The following is a 22,334-nucleotide window of genomic DNA, read 5'->3' as shown; positions in this document are numbered from 1 at the left end:
GCTTCCTACAGGAAACCTTCATACATTTTTCTTGTCACCATTGCAAGAGCTCTTTCCTGTTTCTGTATTCATGTGGTTAAGTTAGTTCAGGGTAATTACGTTCAGATTAGTGTCTGTCTTCATAATTTGTGGTTCAGATAATTTCCCGCTGTCACCAATGTCACATTAGGAGTGTTGCTTCAACATAAGTGTATACCAACATCAGACTATTACAAGTGACCTTCCATTGCTGAAGTTACTGGGCTTTCTTTGCCTGCATTTTCTCAATTCCCTGCCGTATTTGTAACGTGGAAACTCCCCCCATGGCTGCTCTTAGTAGTAGTTGCTTAGCTTTATTTTACAGACAATACAACTGACACCAGAGGTTTGATTATATGGTGAGTGTGCTGTGTGATCAAAGTTTGGATTAGATGAGTAAACCTTCTGGGCTCAGTCTCAGGTTTTGCCAAAAGTAGCCTCCTTATTTTCCATGCTGCAGAATAACTGAAGCTCTGAAACAATTGTGAAAGCTTAGTATGCAAAAAATCTAAGCAAGTCCAGATGTCTACAGAAGAAAAACGATCGTGTAGTGTTACCTTTGTAGGTATCTTCTTAAATAACTTGTATCATGAAAGATAACATTTTAATATTTCTTTAATTTAATTTGTGACTCTAGTAGAACTGTAAATATTCTTTAGCAGTTAGCTCATCTGTTAACAGAACTTCAAAGGAAAAGAAAATTGCTGAAGATTTAAGCAGTTACTGTAGCACATGTAAGTGATCAGGTATTCCTAATGTGTATTTAGTGATATCACAGATGTAGCAGGTGTGTAATCTTGTATCACTCTGTTTTATTTGATCCAGTAACACCCCAAATGAACAGGATCTACAGACTGTTGAGTTTGCCTCTGTATTACATCTAATATTTTGCTCCTATACTCCTGTGAGGAATACAAACTTTACAGATAGTAATTCTTGCATTTGTAGAAGATGACATTTGTTATAAGGATATTTATGTAAGACATGTCTGCTGAAGCTCTAAAAAGCCTGCTGCAATTAGTAGCTGTGCTTTGTAGATTTTCTGTGAGGCTTGTTGTAGCAATGCTGCTGTTACATAACAGAGTACATTTAATAAAGTTACATTTTAGCCTCATCCCTTGTAACTTAGTTGTAGCTGCTCTAAATCAGGTGTCTTTTCTAATGTCGAAAAACATCTTAAAAAATAAACTTACTGTAATTAATGGGAAGCCCCCTGAACCACTGCAGCTGACATCGAGCTTGACCTAACTTTTAAAATGAGTTGTTCTGATAGAGAATAAGCAAATTTTTCCTCTTGAAATGGGCAGAGTGAGAGAACCTACAGGAAACACCTCTTTTCCTGCCTCCTGACACATACCCTCTAATTTTTTTTGCAAGAAAAGTTTACTGTCTCTTACTCCAAAGCCTTCAGCTCTTGTTCTTTATCAGTACTTGCACACAAAAAAGTTTGCTAACCCCTGCTATCTTCCTTGTTCGTAGCTCTATAGCCTGGAGTTCATCAGACTCCCCACTACTCTTGTCCTGTGTATCCAGCTCATACCCAAAGTTGTTTACCTTGACACTACAGAAAGGAGTGAGCAACCTCAATCTGTTGCAGGGGGACAAATGTTTGTCCAGTTTTGTATTTGGCACTCCAGATCTGTCTTCCTGAAACTTTTCAGACTTGCTTCTCACAAGTATTCCACCTGGTGGCAAAATTAGGGAAGTCGTTAGTGCAAAGGGTTTACACAGGCATAGATTAAGTAGTGTAAGAACCTGTAATACAAGTCCTAATATATTCCTGTTCCATATTTTATAGTAGAGAGAAATTAGAATATATTTGTGTTCTTTTAAAAAGTTTCATGTTTCTGTTTTTTACATTTATAGCAAAGTAGATTTGACCTTTAGAACATTATATTCCTGTTCACTAAAGATAAATAAAATGTGATATCCTGACATTAGGAATGGAGGACCATTATAGCTGTGAGAAGACAGTACTGTGCATTTAGTACTTTGTCTGTTTTATGAAAATTCTCACTTCTGTGAGAATTCCCTTCAGCGCTTGAAGAGAAATTGGAAAGACTATTGTACTTCCAGGTAAGATAGCCTCCCAGATATCTCCTGAAATATTTGACTGCTTGTCTTGGAACAAATGAAAACAGAGACTGTCAGCGTGTTGGCCTCTTCTCCCATGTAAATAATAATAGGATCAGAGGAAATGGCCTGAAGTTGCAGCAGAGAGGTCTTAGATTGGATATTAGGAAGAATTTCTATAGTGGAAGAGTGGTCAGGCACTGGAGCAGGCTGCCTAAGGAGGTGCTTGAGTCACTATCCCTGAAGGCATTGAAGAAAAGTGTAGATGTGGCACTTCAGGACATGCTGTACTGGCTGAGGTTGGGGGTTTTTGGGTTTTTTTGCTGATGGTTGGACTTGGTGATCTCAGAGGTCCCTTCCAGCCCTTGCAGTTCTGTGATTCTGTGAAAATAGTCCTTTATTTCAGCAGAAGGAAGTTGTTCATTGAATAGTGGTGGTTTTTCAGCCTTTTAGTAAGGGAATTGAATGGGATCAGTATTAAGGGACACTAACTTATATAGTTCCTCTTTCCATGGATAAAAAAAAATAATAATCTGCTATTAGTCTGTCCTGAGGTGCACAAGATTGCATCCTATATACTTTCAGACCACGGAGTCTCTTAATTTTAGAAATGGCAGGGCAGGAGGCTCTTTGTTTTTTTATATTGCCAAGTATAAATACCTGAAAATGGTCTATATACTACTAGGAGCTTCCTTTTGCACAAATTCGGGAAGCACACTGAAAGACTGTGTACAGTGGCTGAATGTTCTGGTGTTCTTTGAGTGTTCAGTAGTCACTTCAGCAATCCTGTTAAGTTGATTTTGAACTTTGTTCCCTGGTTTGACCTTCAAACCCAGTGTTAAATATTATTCTGCATATGCTTTTATACTAAATAAAATGAGATTTTTTCAGATTCAGATTTTCTGTTTTAGTATCTATTGTGTTGTAACCACTAAAATTGTTTAATTTACTCACCACATAATACTGTTTCTTACAAGCTAATCATAGTATATATAAGCATTTTACTGTTACAGTATGATTTAAATATTTTTTTTATTTTCTGTAGATCAATGTCAGAGTAACCACAATGGATGCAGAGTTGGAGTTTGCCATCCAACCCAATACAACAGGCAAGCAGCTCTTTGATCAGGTAACTTACGTGTCTGTCTGTGTGTAAACATGTGGAACTATTGTGGGTATTAAGACACAGTTTGAAAAAGCAGAAGTGTTCTTGTGTATGGATTGTTTTTCCTTACTTTAAGCTGTGTTCTCAGTTTGAACTTCATAATTACTTCTCATGGAATGTATGAAATTCAAAGACAATTGAGTGTGAACAGGTTAACAGTGAGACTCCAGTTAGATTATGTGTATAGAGTTATTTTGAAATTAATGGTATTTTTAATATCTAATAACATTATAGCTGCAACTGCAATATAATTATTAGGATTAAGTGTATGAGAAATCTAAGTTCCATTTAAATGAGGAAAAACTTCTTCACAGTGAGGGTGACGGAGCACTGGAACAGGCTGCCCAGGGGGGAGTCTCCTTTGGAGATATTCAAGACCTGCCTGGATGCAGTCCTGAATAAAGTGCTGTAGGGGACCCTGCTTTAGCAGGGGAGTTGGACTAGATGATCTCTAGAGCTCCCTTCCAACTTGTACAATTCCGTGATTCGCTATTTAATAATGGATGTAAAAATAAAAGCTCATTAAGGAAAACTAGCATTATTTTTTTTTCCTCTAGGATGAAAACTGTAGCATTTTTCACTTTGTGAATATTAGAAAAGTAATGTTCAATGATCCAGTTTGAAATATAAGTTAGGAAAAAAAAGTACTAAGTGGAAAAGTTAAAATGATGGCTTTAATTTGCTTAGGGATGGCAGACCCATCGGAACTACATGTTCTTGCTTGATAGTGTCTGTCATACACCAGTCAAATGGGCTGAGCGAATGATTCTTAAGAAGGGTTGATCTCTCATTCATTTAATGTCATGTTAGCCATCAGAATCTTGAAACAATTTTTTGATCTGGGTCGTAGAGTATTCTAGAAAATGTTAAGAATAGAAGCTTTTCAATGTATCATTTTTTCCTTGAGAAACCCATACATATGTTATATTTATAGATCCAAGATGTATGCATTTAGTTAAATATGCAGAAATAAAAACTGCTCTTCAGAAACAGTTTAACTATATTGACAATTATATCTAGTAGAACTGTCATTTCTGTTCTCTCTGCTGTAGATGCTAAAAGTATGTAATGATGGCTATCAAGAGAAAGTAACACCTTGAAAGAGTTGTTTAAGAGCTCTGAACTTCTAATCGAACTTTAAGAGTCTATTACGTCTTAGCATAAAAGTTGAAAGGAGGCAAATACTTACTGTTTTGTATCACTGAACTTTTAGAAATTTCATTTGCAGTTTTTACTTGAAGTGACTATGACTCTTAACACTTGTGCCCCGTCCACTCGAACATCAGTAGCAGTGTATCTTCAGCCTCTACATAGGAATAAACTTTATGACTCTTACAAAGACTTCTTGAAGAAAAGGGCTGTCCTGCTTTTTGTCTAACCAACACCACCATCAAACAAAAAGTAGGGTGTTCTGTGGCACAGAAGCCTCAAGCTGTTATTTGTCTTTTGCCAACCATTGCTATCTTCTGCCATGCAGTATTGGGTGGGGTGTCATTCTGCCATGTAACGTCTTGTGCCCAGGTAATCAGGTTCATCCAAATTGGGGCATTTTACAAACAAGAAACGAAGATACAGCTCGGTATTCTTTTTCATGCTCTTTCCAGCTTCACTCCTCAGTTCACTGTGTGGCTTTTGACACATCTCACCAACTGTTACACAATTAACTTTTGAAGGTTTAAATTGAGAAATGGTTAGGCCAAGCAAAATCAAGCAGCATAGTAGCATGTGAGGAGAAAAGCATTTTCAGCCTTAAAGTCCTATGTGAGTTCCACAGAGTAACATCATGAGTGAAACTGTGTTGCAAAACCAGCATGACATTTCAGACAAAAGTTATGTTGTTTCTCTATAGAAAGAAAACTGAATAGCACTGTTATTGAGGGGATTGGTCTTCAGGGTTTATGCAGAAATTATGGTCATTACAGTAGGCTTGTTGGCTATTACATACAGAAAACAATATCTCTGTGAATTTAGCTTTTGTCTAGTGCTCCCCTACATTTTGGGTGAATAGCTTGTCTTTTTTTTCAGTCAATGTTTCTTTAACCTTTTAATTGGTGTTTCCTGGAGCTGTTGATTTGTTTCCCATTCTGTGTGTGTGTTTTTGTAATCTTCATCTGCTAGCAGACAAGAATTTAGCATCCGTAGTCTGTGGCTTTGTCATTGTGAAACTCAGAGTTTTTTGCACAAACTTACTTTTAAAAAATTGCTCATGTTTCAGAAGATGTTTTAACTTGTTACTCTTTCTGTCTTTCATGTCAGTGGTCAGAATGGGCAAGAGGGGATCTATCCTCCTTTAGTCAACCAATTTAGCATCTATACCTTTCCTAGGAAGGGAAGAACCCTTGGTGGGTATTTTTCCACACACTAGTGGTAATTGTAGAGGTTGTTTTGTTCTGTTGTGTTCAATAAGATCTTAGCACTGGGCAGCAGTACCTCTGGTTTACTGTAGTTGCCATTCAGAAAGACTGGGATGGTTGTCTATTTCAAATTATACTCTGTTTTCATTTCCATATATCTCAGAAGCCTCACTTATGATCTTTCCAAAGTGAACTCAATGAAATTCTTGCTAGGTTGTCTTTATTTATATGTTTTGATTTTCCAAAACATGTCTATTGCTCTGGTTGCTTTTCTTCTGCAGTAAGTTGTTATTGCCTAATAATAGTCAAGTTGTAGGATGTGATGGTGGATAAATCTGTTTTACAGATGTAATGAAGACTTGCCTGAAGCCAGTTAATCAATCTACTGAGCCAGTGTCAAACTCTTAAGTTTCTCATTCAGTATATTTTCATGTCATGCTACGGCAGTGCCTAAATGCATATGTTGTCTTGGTACAGTTTCAGAATTTTTTTTTTTTCATTTGAGCTGAGAGGCAGTGATAGACAATGCTCTTTCCTTATTTTAGGAGTCTGAAGTACAACAGGCTAATGCGTAAGCTGGTTTAGTGCTGATTTGCAAGCATGTGTCACACTGCAGTAGACAAGTTGTCTGTAAATGATGTGCAATGTGCATCTTGGTTGAAGGGCTGTGGTTAGCAGGTGAGTGCAAAGTGTTCTGACATGAGCATGTGACTCCTTAAGCCTTATGGGCAGAGTTGTTGAGCATTTGCAGTTCTTACTGACTTCTTTTGCAGCTTAGAGAGCTGATCAGGTACAAAGGCTCAACTTGTACGGCTGCAAAGCAAAGAACATTCTCTGAGTCATCTGATAAAGCCACGCATAGTTTGATCAGCGTATCAGCATCATATAGGAGATCTGTGTCAAAAGATGTACAGGTCTGAAATTGCTGTGTCAGGACATCAGATTTAATATTACTCAGGACTATACAAGTAACAAACTTGTTCTTAGCATTTCTTATGTTCTAGAGTGAATGATATAGGAATTCTTAAGAAAATAACTATGTTCACTAAAGGAATCAGATTGGATCAGTGAACGTTGTCCATTCTGTGCTTTGGGTCTTGAAGGTGAAATGGTAGAGGAGGTAAAAAGATGCACCTGAATTATTGTTAAGTAATAGTACAAATATGCACAGCACATATTTGCACAGCTATCTTGTGACATTTTCTAATTTTCAAAATCTTAATTTTGCAACCCGATAGTACTACTTTAAAATGGAGGAGGATCTATGTGTAAAATTCTCTTTACTTCACATGCATCTGAATGCTTCCATAAAACACCTTCAGTAAGCCAGCTTGCCAGCATGGTCCAACCTGAGAACATACGTAAGTACTGCCATACTGGGTCTTTTGGAGCCAGAGATTACAGTTTATTGATAATCTTAGATGGACCTTTCTGATTAACTGCCTGTTGAATCCATGTGTACTTTTGCTATGCAAAAGACTGATAAGATAGTTCCACAGTTATAATAAATCTTTGAATCTGCTATCTAATGATTTCTGTTGATTATCTTAATCCTTATATTACGAGAAATAATGAATAATAATTTTGTTTCCCTTCTATGTGCCATGCAAGTTTTATAGACCTGTATCCTATTTTTACTTTCCTCATTTCACTGTCCATAGCCATAGTTCTCATCTTAGCTATGCAGATAATGTTCAGTATCACTGATCATTCTTTTCTACTTTTCCAAAACATTTTTAGTGCGTCAGCATCCTTTTTTGAGTTAATGTGACCAGCCCCTATGCAGTATTAGAAGTTTGGGAATACCACTTGTGTGTGTAGTCATCTAACAGCTTTATTGCTTTTTCCTTTTCCAATGAGAACTTTGTTTGCATGATTAAAATTGTTGTGTTTTACATAAAATCTTTTGTCTTTATTAAATATCATCTTTTATTGATGTTCATATTCCTTTTTACAGTTCATTCACAGATCTCTATGGAAAGTTTTCTACAGCAGATTTTCTCACAACAGTGTCATCTTTTTTATAGACTACATATGAAGTCCTGAGGGACTTCCCTAGTTGTTACACTGCAAGTCTGTTGTAAAAACAGTTTGCTTATTTTTTCTTTATTTCTAACTTGGGTTTCCATAAAAAGGCCTTCTCTATATTCAAAGATGATTTTGTTTCTTTAGAAGCCTTTGATGAAAGACTGGATCAGAAATCTTACAGAAATTCCATGTATGGTTTATCAGCTAGGTCATCCTTATCCCTTTAATTGTTACATCTTAGAAGATCTCAAATATATTTGAAGGAGGTGATCCATCTTCATTACATCATACTTGTCCACAAGTATTTTTCTTTATCGTAGCTTCATCAGTTGTGTTCTGTTGAAGTGGACTTGCTTGTCTGTAGGTCTGCGGATCACATCCCTTTCCCAAAGATCATTTGCTTTCAAAGATCAGAGTCCTATTTGCTAACTTGTATTCCTCAGGTGCTTGATGTACGCAGTGAGCTGCAGGCTCCAATTGGTAGTTTGGCAACAGTGTGGGAGTTAATTTAGAACTTCAGGATGGATGCTTCCCTGAGCCTCATGTTTTGCTACTATTTAAATTTTTTTTTTTTGGTCATGTAAAACTTGGTTACATTTCAGTTTGAGATGGTTTCTCTAGCTTAATTACCACTTAAAAATCCTGCTGTAGTCATTATTGATGATTATGGATCATTTATCTTTAGGTGGTGAAAACTGTTGGTCTTCGTGAAGTCTGGTTTTTTGGGCTACAATATGTGGACAGCAAAGGCTACTCAACTTGGCTGAAATTAAATAAAAAGGTAACAATTCCCTAACATTTAGGCAAGTTTACAGCTTGGAATATATTTTGACAAGGCTTGTTGCTTTAATGTTGTAGGTTAGATATAGCTGGTTTGAAATTTAGTTGAAAAGTTGCTTTTCATTAGCTTTAAATAACAAAATAAAGTGTTAAGTTTGGTTAACAGGAATATGCAAAGCTGCATTAATATTTAATTTGAGAAGGTGATACAGTTTCCTGTATTTCCAGTACCATGGTGAGGCATGCATTAGGAAGATGTAAATTCATATGACTGTACTGTTTCCATGTAGCAAAATATAACAGAATGCTTTTTTTACAGTTGTAAGTTTGTGTGAAGTATTTGAGCTTCATGTGTAGGTCTTCAGACAAGGCAAAAATAGTAGACTTCTAAACTTCTGGGTAGGGCATCAAGTACATAGAGTGTAGGATAATTTCTGTTTTGTTTTTCTCCAACAGCACTGAGCACCTTGTATCTCTCAGCTGTTGGGAACCAGGTTATTTTACTTCAAATTCTTTTATTAATTTGAATAGTCATTCTCTATTTGAATAGCAGCTGTCAGGCTAATGGCATGGTTTACAATAAAGAGATTTATTATTTTTAGTTCAACTTTATAATACATTTTTAATCTTCAGTATTAGGAGGCAAAATGGGAGGTTTTTAGTGGCATTTATATAGTCTTCCCTTCTTCCCTGTGGTAAATCCAGTGAGTTAAACCTGCCAGCCACCAAAGCTGTCTCCTAGAATTTCATATCTGTGTCTTGTTTCATAGGCAATAAACACTGTAATACTACAAATATTTTGTTAACCATAATGGCTTGCTTGCCTCCAGATATTGGAGACTACAGGATTTGGCACATGATTTGTAAAAAACGCATTAGAAGTTGCTCTATCCAAGTCTTTAGCGAGTTAAGTTGCTGTTGCAGGTTAGGACAGCAAGGGTGTGCTAATTTCTTTGACTAAGCCTGTTACCTTTTTTTTAAAAGCTTATGATGTTTGATTTTCAAATGCATCATCAAAATCTGGCTCTAACTTGAAAGTTACTATTTAAATACTTGCATGAAATACAGATAAAATTTGATAAATAACAGAATAGATGTGCAAATAAGGGCTTATTATTGCAAGAGCACTAGTTGTTCACTGATGAAATTAAGGTGAAATACTGTGTAGGTAAATCAGAAGCAGATAGATAATGAAATGTGAGCAAAACATCTAAAACTGACATTTGAAATGTGGAATTTAATTCTTATGTGATGATTAAATGGTTGCATTATATTTACAGGTTTTGATACTACAAGTGAAGGAAACAGATGCATCATTTTGTGCGTGGTGAAGTAGTTCTAGAGGGACTGATAGTTCACATAAAACTAGATGTGTAATAAAATGGTTGAGGAATTGGGATGGATGAGATTTATTATGAATATACCTTTTAACAATCCCTGTATTATATGATGTTGAAATTAGTTTATTTTGAAGGTTTTTGCTTTAGTCATAATCAGTGCTGAAAGCTGAGCTCAAATGAAATGGAAGATTCTACATAAATGAGTGTTTGGTGAAATTTGGAGTAGACACTGACATAAAACTTAAGATGTCCCCATATGATCTCTTCACAGAAATCACGATTATAAGGCTTACCCGTTATTGAAAAATAATGTAATTAATGGATTTATGTTTTTTGCACAAAACCAAAGTACATACATTTAATTCAATAGTTCAAAGACTTTTAAAATAATCAAACTTTACACTTACATTGAAGAAAAGTGCTGTAGTTTTTGCTAAAGAATGCTTGTTAAACCCAAGTCTGTTATGTTACCTTCTAGAGTTCATCCTTAGATATAGTTGGGGTTTTTTTGGTAATATATTACAGCTTCTTTTTCTTCAGGATTTTATTGTGATAAATACAAATTCACACAAGTCTACAAAAAACCTCTTAAATAGCCTCTGAGTGGTGTTTCAAAATTGTCTGATTTAACCAAATTGGTGTCGTTGGTTCACTGTCATGTCAATCTTCAGTGGTTTCCACAGTGAGCTTGTCAGGAAGCACTGGATTTCTGTGTAGAGGAGCTAAAGAGTTAATTATATTTAATATATCATTTAGTGGTCTTTTTTTCCTTTATTCCTCTACCTCAGGTAACACAGCAAGATGTAAGGAAAGAAAATCCTTTGCAGTTCAAGTTCAGGGCTAAGTTTTTTCCAGAGGATGTATCTGAAGAATTAATTCAGGAAATAACTCAGAGACTTTTCTTCCTGCAAGTCAAAGAAGCGATCTTAAATGATGAAATATATTGCCCACCAGAAACTGCAGTTCTTCTGGCTTCTTATGCTGTCCAGTCCAAGTATGGAGATTACAGTAAGGAGATACATAAACTGGGCTACTTGGCCAATGACAGACTTCTCCCTCAGCGGTGAGTGAGATTACATACGTTTTTTCATAACCTGGTGCATATAAACTTGATTACAGCACATTTTTTAATACTTAAAATATTAAATGATAATGTGCATTTAGTGGTAGCTTTTTTTAGAGTGCATATTTTGCTAGTAAAATGTGGAGATCCTAATGTGGACTCTAAATAACAAAGAAATGTTACAACTGTGAGTTTCTTGAGACCTATTTCCTGTCCCATCCCCAACTATCTGCACAGATTTAGTTGAGCACATTTCCAAAGTACTCCAAAATGACCTAGTGTTCCTGGAAGCTTACATCTGCTAAATTAAAAGCAGAATAATATAGAAGTCACTAAAATTCATTTGGTAGTCTCTCCTTTTCTTCAGTTGGTGTTTTTGTACACTTAAATTATAATAATTTCCTGAAAATAATTACAAAGTACATTGCAAATAAAAGATGTTGCTGGAAAATGCGAGTCTGGACAGAATAATTTAGAAATGAAACTATGGCCATTACTGTTGAGCATAAACTTTCTTGTATCAGTCAGGATCTTCTAGGAGGTTAGGAAAAAGAAACACCAAGATTATAGTTCTGTTTCTTTATGCAACTGAAACCATCCTCCTGGCATGTTTGGCAGCCAGAGAAGCATTGCAACACAAATACACAAAGTTAGTGTAGATGAATCTCTAGTGATGTATGGTGGATAAATGTGTGCTTTCTAAATATGTAACAATGCATCATCAAAGAAACAAGAGCAGTGGAATAATTTGAGGTTTCTTTTAAAGTCTTGCTTTTTCTCTTTGTTTTGAAAACTGAAAGTAGAAACTCACTCATTAGTGTAACTAGGAGAATTTTCTAGCAAAAAAACCCCAACACATTTCAAAGGATTGCAGTGAAGTATTGAAAGAAAAATTTCTGAAAATGTTTCAGAGTTTTAGAACTCCTGGCTTAAGACTTTGGTTTTGGCTGTTTATTTCCTTCTTGTGATAGTGTCTATACCTCTTTCTAGAAAATTACCCTTTGTTAGGAGGGCAGGGAGATGCAGAACCAGTAAAACTGTCATTACTGAGTATGTTAGTTCACAAATCTTGGTTTTTGCTCAGTTGTGATGACAGCCTGTGAATGTTGGAGTGATTGCCTACAACACAAACTCAAAAACTGAAGATGCTCCTTTTCAGCAGACAAACGTTCAGATGACTTCCCAGCATATGCTTTCAACCAGTTGTGTGCCAGTCTGCACTGAGTGACCACATAGTTTCTGTATTTATTCTAATACAATTATTTCTGTTTTACCTTTTGTATCCAGGAGGTTTGCCAGAAAACTAGCAAGTACGTAATAAAAATACTTCAGAAAAGTTTGCTATATAAAATAAAAAAAAACCTTGGTTATTTCCCAAAGTAGACTAGCTTAGCAAAATTCTACTGAAAAAGGGGAGAAAAAAAATTGTGGTTCCTGTTAATTAGAAAGTCTTAATGTTCACCTGTCAAAACCACTGTAAATTTTTTGGTTCAAAATTATGAGCTGGGTAGCAACAAGGCATCAAGTCCTTGCTGAGTTACTCTGTTGCAATAGTCCTTGCATATCTGCTAGCGATGTTTCATCAGTAGCATGTGAAGAGAGAATGTACACAGCCAAATGATGAGATGGTGATTGCCAAAAACATTGCCAGCTTTAGGGACATCAGAAACACAGAATCATTTGAGGTTGGGAAGATAGACCTGAAGATCAGATAATCAGTTCCCCTACTCAAAGTAGAGTCACCTAGAGAAGGGTGATTGTTGTCCTGTGGTGGTTGGTGCTTAAGACCCATTTGGACAATGCCCTTAATAACATGCTTTACCTTCTGGTTAACCCTTAAGTTGTCAGGCAGTTGGACTAGATGATTGTTGTAGGTCCCTTCCAACTGAATTAATTTCATTCCCAACAGTTTGCTCAAGGCCTTTTCCAGCTGGGTCTTGAATAGATAGGATAGCTGCTTCACAACTGCTCTGAGCAACCCGTTCTAGTGTTTGACCACCTTTGCAGTAAAGAAATAAAACTAAAAATTATGTTCAAGTGTATTTCACTTGTGCCATTGCTTGATGTCTTTCAATTCAAATTCAATTAAAAATCAATTGAAAAAGAGGAAAGTGCAGAGAGTTTCTATATAACTTTGGAAAGCCCAAGAAAGCACAAGTCTCCATGGGGGTGACTGAGTACTGCTGCAGGTTACTTAGAGTCTCCCTCCTTAGAGATATTCAAAAGCTGTCTAGCCATGGTCCTGGGCAGCTGGCTGTAGGTGACCCTGCTTGAGTAGGTGAATGAGATGACTTCCAGAGGTCCTTTCCAACCTGAACCATTCTGTGAGGAAGACCTTGGGAGCAGGGCTTTTATTTTCACAAGGCCACTTGTGTGACATAATGTTGGGTTATAGTGTATTTTGCCAATATTCTTTGTTGTCCTGTGTTTTTTGATGGTTAGCTTTATGTTATATTACTGTGAGAGCTTTTGAACATCTTGTGAATATTTGCTGGAGGAAGCAAGAAATAATGGTGGAAGGCAACTCACAATGTAAAAAGGCCTGATTTAATTACCAAGCTTCTTTAATAAATTAACATTTTCCTAGCAGATGTGGAATTTATTTTATGTAATAGAATCTTGTAAATAATTGCCAGGTTGCTTTTTGATTATTACAGCCATAGTAGGCTGTTCCACTTTGACTTATGTAAGTGCTGCATTTAGTGGCTTATATTCATGGCTAAAGATGGGAAAACAAATAAAGAAAAAGTATTTCTTGGCATTACCTGTTTTTGTATAATTTTGCTGTGAACACCCCAGCTTTGTTCAGGTGCAAAAACAAAAACCTCTGCCTCAGTTTTCAGGAGGAAAGCCTGCTGATAGGGGTGCATGCTAAGCAACCAAAATGTGGTACAGCTCCTGCTGGAAAGTGCAGTTCAGTAGGTACAGGGCAGAGTAGCAAATGGAGTGACAGAGAAGGTTCTAAATCGGAAGAAACACTGCACTGGTATTTTCTGCATCACTCAGTCTGTTCCTTACTGTACTATGCTAAAAATTTAGGGAAAAGTAGTAAATCCTTTCTTTCCTGCATTAGAGAGGAAGGAAGAGAAACAACTGGTCTGACTTCTTTAGTAAGATTTTTTTATTATTAAATTGCCTTTTAAAATAATTTATCTAGAGATGCTTGAAATGTTCAATGCATGGAATAAAGGCATAATAAAGTTATATGCATTTGATCTCTTTCTTCAGAAATTCATTTAAATTTCTAGTAGGTCAAAACATAATTACATCATTGCAACCTGCTGTAGATAAATCTCAAATAGTTTTCTGAAACTGCTTCACTACTGATTTTATTCATAAATAACAAAACCAAACCAAAAAACCTAGACTGCTAACTTGTCTTCATGTGTTACCTTTTTTTTCCAAATGACAACAGAATGAGAACCTGAGTGTATCTGTGCATACCTAGAGATTAATTTGCATTATTGTTGTATGACCGTGTTCTAGGTCTGCATTTTCAGGTGCTTTAAAGTTACATATTATTACTTTACTGGAAGTTGACATATGCTCTTGTGTGGCTTTTATATTACAAAGAATGTAGAAGGCCATGAAAAAAAATCAGTGATTTCACACTGTTTTAAAAGTGTGTTTGTTGAAATATGACGTTTCTGGGTCTGTGCGAGTTAAAAAAATTATCAGTGTAAAAGATAATTTCAGTTAAAGCCTATGTATGCTGTGTAACCAAACTTGTTTTTTTACTTCGAATCTCTAAAATTAGTTGTCAGTGTCATTTAATAGCAACAACTTTTATTCACAGAGTGTTAGAACAGCACAAACTGACAAAAGAACAGTGGGAAGAAAGAATACAGAATTGGCATGAAGAGCACAGGGGAATGTTAAGGTAATTACTTAGAAAATGTTTCAAGACCTTTACGGGTTTTTTTAATTATTATTTTTAGGATGTGTTTTGGGAGATGTATTTATTTAGAAACTGTTTTCTTTGATTCTGAGGCAGTTAATTGAAAACTTCCATGAAAGCTTTGGTGAGGGTGGCGTTTCCAGTTAGTTTATTGGCTTACCTGCATGATTTCTGGTGAGATTGTCAACTGCCTTTATCCACAGTTGCTGCCTCTAAAATACACTTTGTTTCCTTAGCTCATGGGGTAAAAAGACAAAGTGCAGTGATTGAACTATACTTGGTTAATAGGATGTAGACCTTTACAAGTATCTGAATCAACACACACATGAATTTCAAAGATATTTAATTCCTAACTAAATTTTATAGTAATTAGTTATTCTGCAGTATTGTTATGCTTACAATGTACTTATGATTTATCTAAGTTATGCCATTTTTCTTTCATCAGGGAAGATTCTATGATGGAATACCTTAAGATAGCACAAGACTTGGAAATGTATGGAGTCAACTATTTTGAAATAAAGAATAAAAAAGGAACTGAATTGTGGCTAGGAGTTGATGCTTTGGGTTTGAATATTTATGAGCATGATGATAAGTAAGTGGCTAATACTCATTTTGCAATTCTATCCTAGGAGATCCTATCTAAGATGATACAAAAACCACCTTACTGTGTGTTCAGTAAGATCTAGGAAAACAGGTTCTCAAAGACCTTCTAATCTATGTAAAATACAGAAAGAGAGAGAGACGTTAGCTGCTAGAATATTTGAATGTTAAGGATTAAATATGGATGCAAAAGAAGGGAAAGGAAGAGTAGTTTTGTGTAGATTTTAATTTACCTTGTTCAATATGTGTATGATAGCTAGACTGTTCTTAAGGTTTCTTTCTGTACTTCTCACTTCCTCAAGGCTTCTCTTCAGTCAGGATGATAGGGAGATTGAGAAGCTGAGCAACATACTTGATGAGAAGCATTTTATAAGAGCAGTGACTATGATTAGAGCATGAAAAATGTTATCTGAAACTGAAACCTTTTAGGCATCAAAGAAAATAGATGAATCTTGTGTCCTGATAGAGGTGAATGATTCTGTCCTACTTGTAGAGGAATAAAGCTAAATCATACAGTTTGAAGAATCTGAAAACAGAACAAACTTACTCTTTTGTTTCTTTTAAAACACATTAGTAGTATCTGATGTCAACAGTCTTTTCACAGTGATTTGAAATTAAACATAATGTGTCAAAACACTAGGTAACAGCTCTTAACTGAACTGAAACTTAATGCTCTTCATTGTACATTCTCTGTAACAAAGTTCTGTAAGCATTAATTGCCATTAGATGGCAATATAACTCCTGAAAGAAGGAAATACAAAATCCTGAGGTCAAATTGAAAGGTCAGCATTTTTTAATGCTTCTAATTAAAATAATATAAATTAAAAAAACTTTCTATGTTTTTCACTGAAAATTTACCAGTAACTGATAAAGAATCTGTAAATGATTGCGATGTTTAGTGCTTATTTAATGACAGTAGCATGTCATATTTTGAAATGTCTAAATTCCTTCTGTTACAGTGCCAAGTAGCTGAATTCATTATTAAATGTATTCATTTGATGGAATAATGTGTGAAAAATCGACTACCAAAACTGTTACATTTTGTATATGTAACTTTAAATTTAGTGGAAGAGTACAGAGTTAAGACCCAGTGGGCATAAATAAAATGCTCATCTCTGCTGTTTCTAATGAGAACTTTTTCTCTTTGAAGGCTGACACCCAAGATTGGTTTTCCTTGGAGTGAAATAAGAAACATCTCTTTTAATGACAAAAAATTTGTCATAAAGCCAATTGACAAAAAGGCCCCTGTAAGTACTGTGTGGAATAGTGTGCCTTTGCATATGAAGAGACTTAAGCCTGCAGAGACTTGGTCTGGCATTACAGCATAAGTGAATATCCTGTGACATTTATTATTATTATTGGTAGTAGATAAAGTACTAAAAAGAACATTTTTGTTTGAGGTGTGGTATGTTTATATTTTCTTTTAATATAAATCAACTAATATTTTGTGATGTGTTGAAGAGCTACAGTGTAAGATGCTACATTCTCTGGCCCCTCCTCTGTTTTTCTTTTTTCTGTTAAGCAGTATATTTCATGATACTTTCTATGTCAAAAGTCTTCAGAAGTAGAGTAAGGAATAGTCTCACTTTTTTAGAAGTGTAAATAATTAAGTTTGTATAAACTCATTAACCTCTACATGGAGGAGTCCTGGTGTAATTTTGAATTTCTCATGTTAAGTTCCCGCCAGTAAATAGATTTATAGATTATGGTGTTGGATTGCTCAGGGAATGAGAGTCAGAATAGTTGTAAGTTTAAATTTAACAAATTTAACAAAGCATATGGTAATGCTTGGAGTCTTTCACTATTGTATTTTTAGATTAATGGGTATGCCACAATTATTTTTGCTAGGATTTTGTTTTTTATGCACCTCGTTTGAGAATTAACAAGCGGATTTTGGCACTGTGTATGGGAAATCATGAATTGTACATGAGGAGGAGGAAACCTGATACAATTGAAGTGCAACAGATGAAGGCCCAGGCTAGAGAAGAGAAACATCAGAAACAATTGGAAAGGTAATTAACAAACTTCCATGTAACAAAAAAAACCCAACTTCTACCCTTTTAAGAAAACTAAGTCATAGAATATCTTAGCATTCTAGAAAAGGGAGCTGCTTCTTTCTGTAATATGTAAGCAGGTTTGTGGATTGGCATGGCTCACCTGTCTCAATAGAAAGCTGTTTCTTTTTTGAGCTTTCAGCATAGTAATTGTAGCTGTACTGTTGTTTCTTATGGTTTTGTGAAACAGTCTTAACTCTCCCTGGCTTGATTCTTAGAGACTCCTGTACTATACAGGTGAATCTTTTAAAGCAAAGTCAGTCAAGATGCTCATGTCTTACCTTTTCTATATGTAAAAAATACTGTTGCCATTTCTAGCACAGATGAAACATCAGCTATGTCTAAAATGCAGGTATAATTGTGAATTTACATGGTTGAATCATAACGAAGATTGCTAATAAGTTCTGTTCATAATGTCTTTCTGTACAGTATATTGGCAAAGAAACTTCTTGCGTTGTAACTGAATTTGAAACATTTAAAATTGCATGCTTCTCTGCTAGCTGAGTAAACTGAAAAACAGGCTACCAGAATCCTTAAAATATAATCTGTTTGAGGTTTAAAAAACCCCACCCTATTACTATTTTCAGGGCACAATTAGAAAATGAGAAGAAGAAAAGGGAGATAGCAGAAAAGGAAAAGGAAAGAATAGAGCGTGAAAAGGAAGAATTAATGGAACGCTTAAGACAAATCGAGGAACAAACAATGAAAGCTCAGAAAGGTGAGCTCTTACTAGTCCTGGGTTTCTTGCATCTGATAATGTTTAGTTCAGCTGGGAAGTTTGGTTCCACAATTATCTTGCTACATGTTTGTTTTTTTATTTTATTAATAATAACAATAATTCAGTAATGTATTATTTAATTTAAGAGATATGCTTTTCCAATTTTAAGACTTAAAAGATGGAGTGTGTGTGTATATTTGCAATATAAACCCAATTCCTAATATTGCAACATTTTCAGTTTTCTTTAAGAAGGAAATCAGTACGGGCACAGTTCAACTTAGAATTGTGCAGTGGTTAACGTGCCGAAAGTCTGGCGGTGGAGTGAGCAGGGAATTTAAAAAGGAAGATTCAATATACTTTTCTAGGTTTTTGTTTAATTTTGACTTTTCCTTTAGAAATTAATTGTCCTTCATTTTCCTATTCCCATGTCAGATTTGATAATTTTAAAATTAAAACTGTGCCAGTTTTTAGTGAATATTCATAGTTTCACTAGTCACAGATCTTTGTGTTTAACCACCAGATATAGTCCCTGATTCCACTGCTTCTCAGTCCCTCCACGTTCTTTTTTTGCTTCAGGTTTGGTTCACACTGGTAAAAGTTCTGTTCCTCTCTTTTGTTCATAACTATTGGCTTCAGGCATGATAGAGAGAATCACTGACTAAATCTATGCAATAAATTACATGTTCTTGGCACAGTTCTTTAGGTCTGCCCCCATATTTTCCAGTCTTTCAGCGCATGACTGGTTGGACACATCTTGACAGGAAATGCATGAGCTGTAATTGAAATTGTTCAAGGGAGAGCTATTTTGTTCAAAACAAAACAGTGTGAGAGATTCTACAGATTTAACAATGTGCATTTTCTCATAACTTTTGTAAGCAGTATAGTCTAGTTTCTGATAAAATACATAATATTAATGTGTTGCAGGTAAATGGTGTCTGAATTCTGTAGTAGGTTTGGTAGTTAAGTGTTCCACATCTTCACAGGAAAATTTTGTTTGAGTAGTGTCTTTAAATATTTATGCATTTTATTTAATTTTCTAAGTACTGATATACTTAATAACATTAATTTCATTTTATAACTGAAGTAGATGCTCTAGGAAAGAAACTGAAGAATATTGATTACACAAGACCTACTTAAAACTACAAGTGCAAAGATTAAGCACATGCCATCATACCTGGGGAGATGCAATTTTAGTATTAAAACGTACAGTGAAGGGCAACTGGGTTTTTCCAGTAACTGAGCAGTTGTTTAGTTTTTTCAGGTGAAGGAATCTATGGTAGTTATGCATAGACAAAAACATAATGGAAAATTCATCATTAGAACCAGCAAGGAGCTTTGGAAAAACTTTTTTCAAAGTCTCTTTTTCCTAGTTGCTTCATTTTGCCCACCAGAAGTTTTCATTTTTTTTGCCTGTGCAAATCTTGACCTTGCAGTACTGGTAGATCATTATTTATTCCAACTTATTTAATTCAAACCAGAGTTCTGCCCTTTAGATTGCAACCAGGTAGTTAGACAATTATTATCTCTACCTTGAATTAGAATTTTCCTCTTTGTGCCTTTTTGACTGTTATGTGGAGAATTTTTCTGACACTTCCAGTGGTTCATTTTGCTGTAGGCACACACCTAAATCGGCTGTTGCAATTAACAATTTTTGTCAGGCATTTCAATAGAGTAGAAGAGGTTTTGGCTTTTTTTACTGTAGACAGTGTAATTTAATTTGTATAAAATCTCCTCAGTAATGAGAGGGGAGGCGTATGTGCAGGCATGTACATATTTTTGGGTGTTTAGTTTTACAAGGAAGGTGGTAATTTTCTGAAATGCTGGGCTGTCAGAACTGCCAGGTGAGATGAGTATTTCCAAAACATGTCTTAAGGAGACAGGGGAGGGGTGTCACACACAGGGCTTAGCTTCAGGTGACATGCTCAACAGCTCTTCTTGGCTTGAGGCAGCCTTCTCAAGCTTTGTCAGCTTTCTTGGTTACTTCATTGTGAGCATGTGGCAGCTGTTATCTGTGTTACCTATGAGAGAGAGTCAGGTGGTGATATCTCGTCTGCAAACTCCTTTTGGCAGAGCTAGAGGAACAGACTAGAAGAGCTCTAGAGCTGGATCAGGAACGGAAGCGCGCGAAAGAGGAAGCGGAGCGTCTGGAAAAGGAGCGTCGAGCAGCCGAAGAAGCTAAAGCTGCTCTAGCCAAGCAGGCAGCTGATCAAATGAAAAACCAGGAGCAGCTAGTAAGAAGTCTTAGTCCTATTTTGAAGCCATTTCAAATTATATTCTGTAAAATGGAGAAGTACATTGAAACACAGACAAAAGTATGTGAAATACTGTTACAGGCTGTTGTGGGAACTTTTCTTAGGAACCTGTATTAGATTTGCCACTATTTGCAAGAAAAATTATGGGACTGTTAAGAAATCAAATTATGAAGTAGACATTTCCAACTGACAATACCCACTATGCTATCTTTCTAATAGTGACAGCCATACCCAACTGAGAACAAGATTAGCTTCCTTGTGCTGTTCACTGGGAAGCCTGTTCTCTGAAGCAGATTTGTTCTGAAGCCTGCTGGTGATGATGGGGAACTGGTGACTGGGGTTTTTTGTTTGGTTGGTTTTCTTGTTGAGGGTATCTTTCCCCTCTGTTTCCAGCATTTACAGTATTTTCTGACATTGTGTGCTAGACTACTTCTAATTCAAGATTTCTGCATAATAACAGAAAATAGAAGAAATTATTTCTCAACTATAAAAGCAGCTTTTGATCTTCTGTAAACTTAACACACGATTGTGAAGGCAAGATTTATCTTAACAGTGCTGTGATTGTGATCCAGAATTATAATTTTATTGGTGGAACCATAAAATGGCATTAAACTGAGACAGCCCCAAATACTAATTTGTAACTACAGTTGGCATTTTCCTGTGAGCTTTGGACATGGAGAAGAAAAACACTGTTTTTCTGTACTTGTTTTCATCAGGCAAGAGTACTGATTCATTCCCTCTGTCATGTATGCTTAAAATTTCTCTATTTAGCAGAGAAATAATGGACAGTAGCTATTTTCAAGTCAGATCACACCAAAAGCTCTGCTTTCTTCCACTGCAGAGCCAAAAAGACATCAAATTAAAATTTCTACTTTTTTTTTTTTTTTTTGTTTCAGGCAGCAGAACTTGCTGAATTCACTGCCAAGATTGCACTTCTAGAGGAGGCCAAGAAAAAGAAAGAAGAGGAAGCCTCAGAATGGCAGCACAAAGTAATGAACTCAGGCAATGTGAAGTCAGAACTCCAAAGAAACTAAGGGAGATGTGTGGAAGTCCCACTGGAATTCTGTCCATGGGATTGAAATTTTTCCTTAGGCTTCAGAGAGGCCTTTCTTAAAGGTCTTTGCTTTCCAGTCTAGTGAAGCCAACCTATTCTTCTATTTAATTTTTTAATGTTAAATAGTCATAAAGTGGGATAGGAGTTCTCATCACAAAGGTATGGTCAAAGATTTTTTAATGGCTTCATTGCATATGGTGATGGAATAGATTGCAGCTTTGTATTGGAAAAGAAAACACATGTATAAAAGCATGAGTGGTGGTGAGAAGATGAACCAGAACTGTAACAAATGCACATCAAATTAACTGGACAGTAGTATAAAGCAAAACAGTATTTTGCACAAAATTTGTAATTAGCTATGTGAATAATAATTGTGTGCAAAGGTTCAGAAGGTGATTGAACAAGTTCTTTTAAGTTTAATATGAAATGCAAAGACATGACCTTTCATTTAGGAAGTCCCTGAGCCTCAAATTTTAGGAGTGTAGGAAAGTTCGAAAGGAATCATTGTAACTGCCCTGTTCTCTCACTCTTCTGTTGTCTATTTCTGGAAATGGCTAGACTTGAGTACAGCTGGTTTTGAGTAATACATTTTTTTTACTCTGTATTCCTATTTGACCATTTTAAACTAGTTGTGTCATTTATAAAAGACAGTTTTCGTATGTCTGAGAACTTCTCAAATCTTGAATTTTCTGACTATTCAGAAATCATTAGGAGTTGCTAAGTACTGTTTACTGTATTTAGGCTTTTGCAGCCCAAGAGGACTTGGAGAAGACCAAAGAAGAACTGAAATCTGTGATGTCTGCTCCTCCTCCACCTCCTCCCCCACCAGTTATTCCTCCAACAGAGAATGAACATGATGAACATGATGAGAACAATGCTGAAGCCAGTGCAGAACTCTCTTCTGATGGTGTCATGAATCACAGGAGTGAGGAAGAGC

The 22,334-nt window shown here is 35.8% G+C and overlaps 1 protein-coding gene across 1 annotated transcript in view; it reads left to right on the top strand.

Moving 5' to 3' along the window:
• RDX (radixin) overlaps positions 1-22,334 on the top strand; it is a 30,094-nt gene that overhangs the window by 5,675 nt on the left and 2,085 nt on the right. The window contains exons 2-12 of the mRNA XM_009999396.1: positions 3,137-3,220; positions 8,324-8,419; positions 10,547-10,821; positions 14,618-14,701; positions 15,165-15,311; positions 16,470-16,566; positions 17,168-17,331; positions 17,961-18,091; positions 20,162-20,322; positions 21,240-21,332; positions 22,139-22,331. Coding sequence (XP_009997698.1) covers positions 3,137-3,220; positions 8,324-8,419; positions 10,547-10,821; positions 14,618-14,701; positions 15,165-15,311; positions 16,470-16,566; positions 17,168-17,331; positions 17,961-18,091; positions 20,162-20,322; positions 21,240-21,332; positions 22,139-22,331 — 1,525 coding nt within the window. The remainder of the gene's footprint in view (positions 1-3,136; positions 3,221-8,323; positions 8,420-10,546; positions 10,822-14,617; positions 14,702-15,164; positions 15,312-16,469; positions 16,567-17,167; positions 17,332-17,960; positions 18,092-20,161; positions 20,323-21,239; positions 21,333-22,138; positions 22,332-22,334) is intronic.

This window comes from Chaetura pelagica, unplaced genomic scaffold (genome assembly GCF_000747805.2).
Source record: "Chaetura pelagica isolate M959 unplaced genomic scaffold, ChaPel_1.0 scaffold85, whole genome shotgun sequence".
NCBI lineage: Eukaryota > Metazoa > Chordata > Aves > Apodiformes > Apodidae > Chaetura > Chaetura pelagica.
The sequence above is the reverse complement of the archived record's forward strand: the minus strand, read 5'-3'. Positions and strand labels throughout refer to the sequence as shown.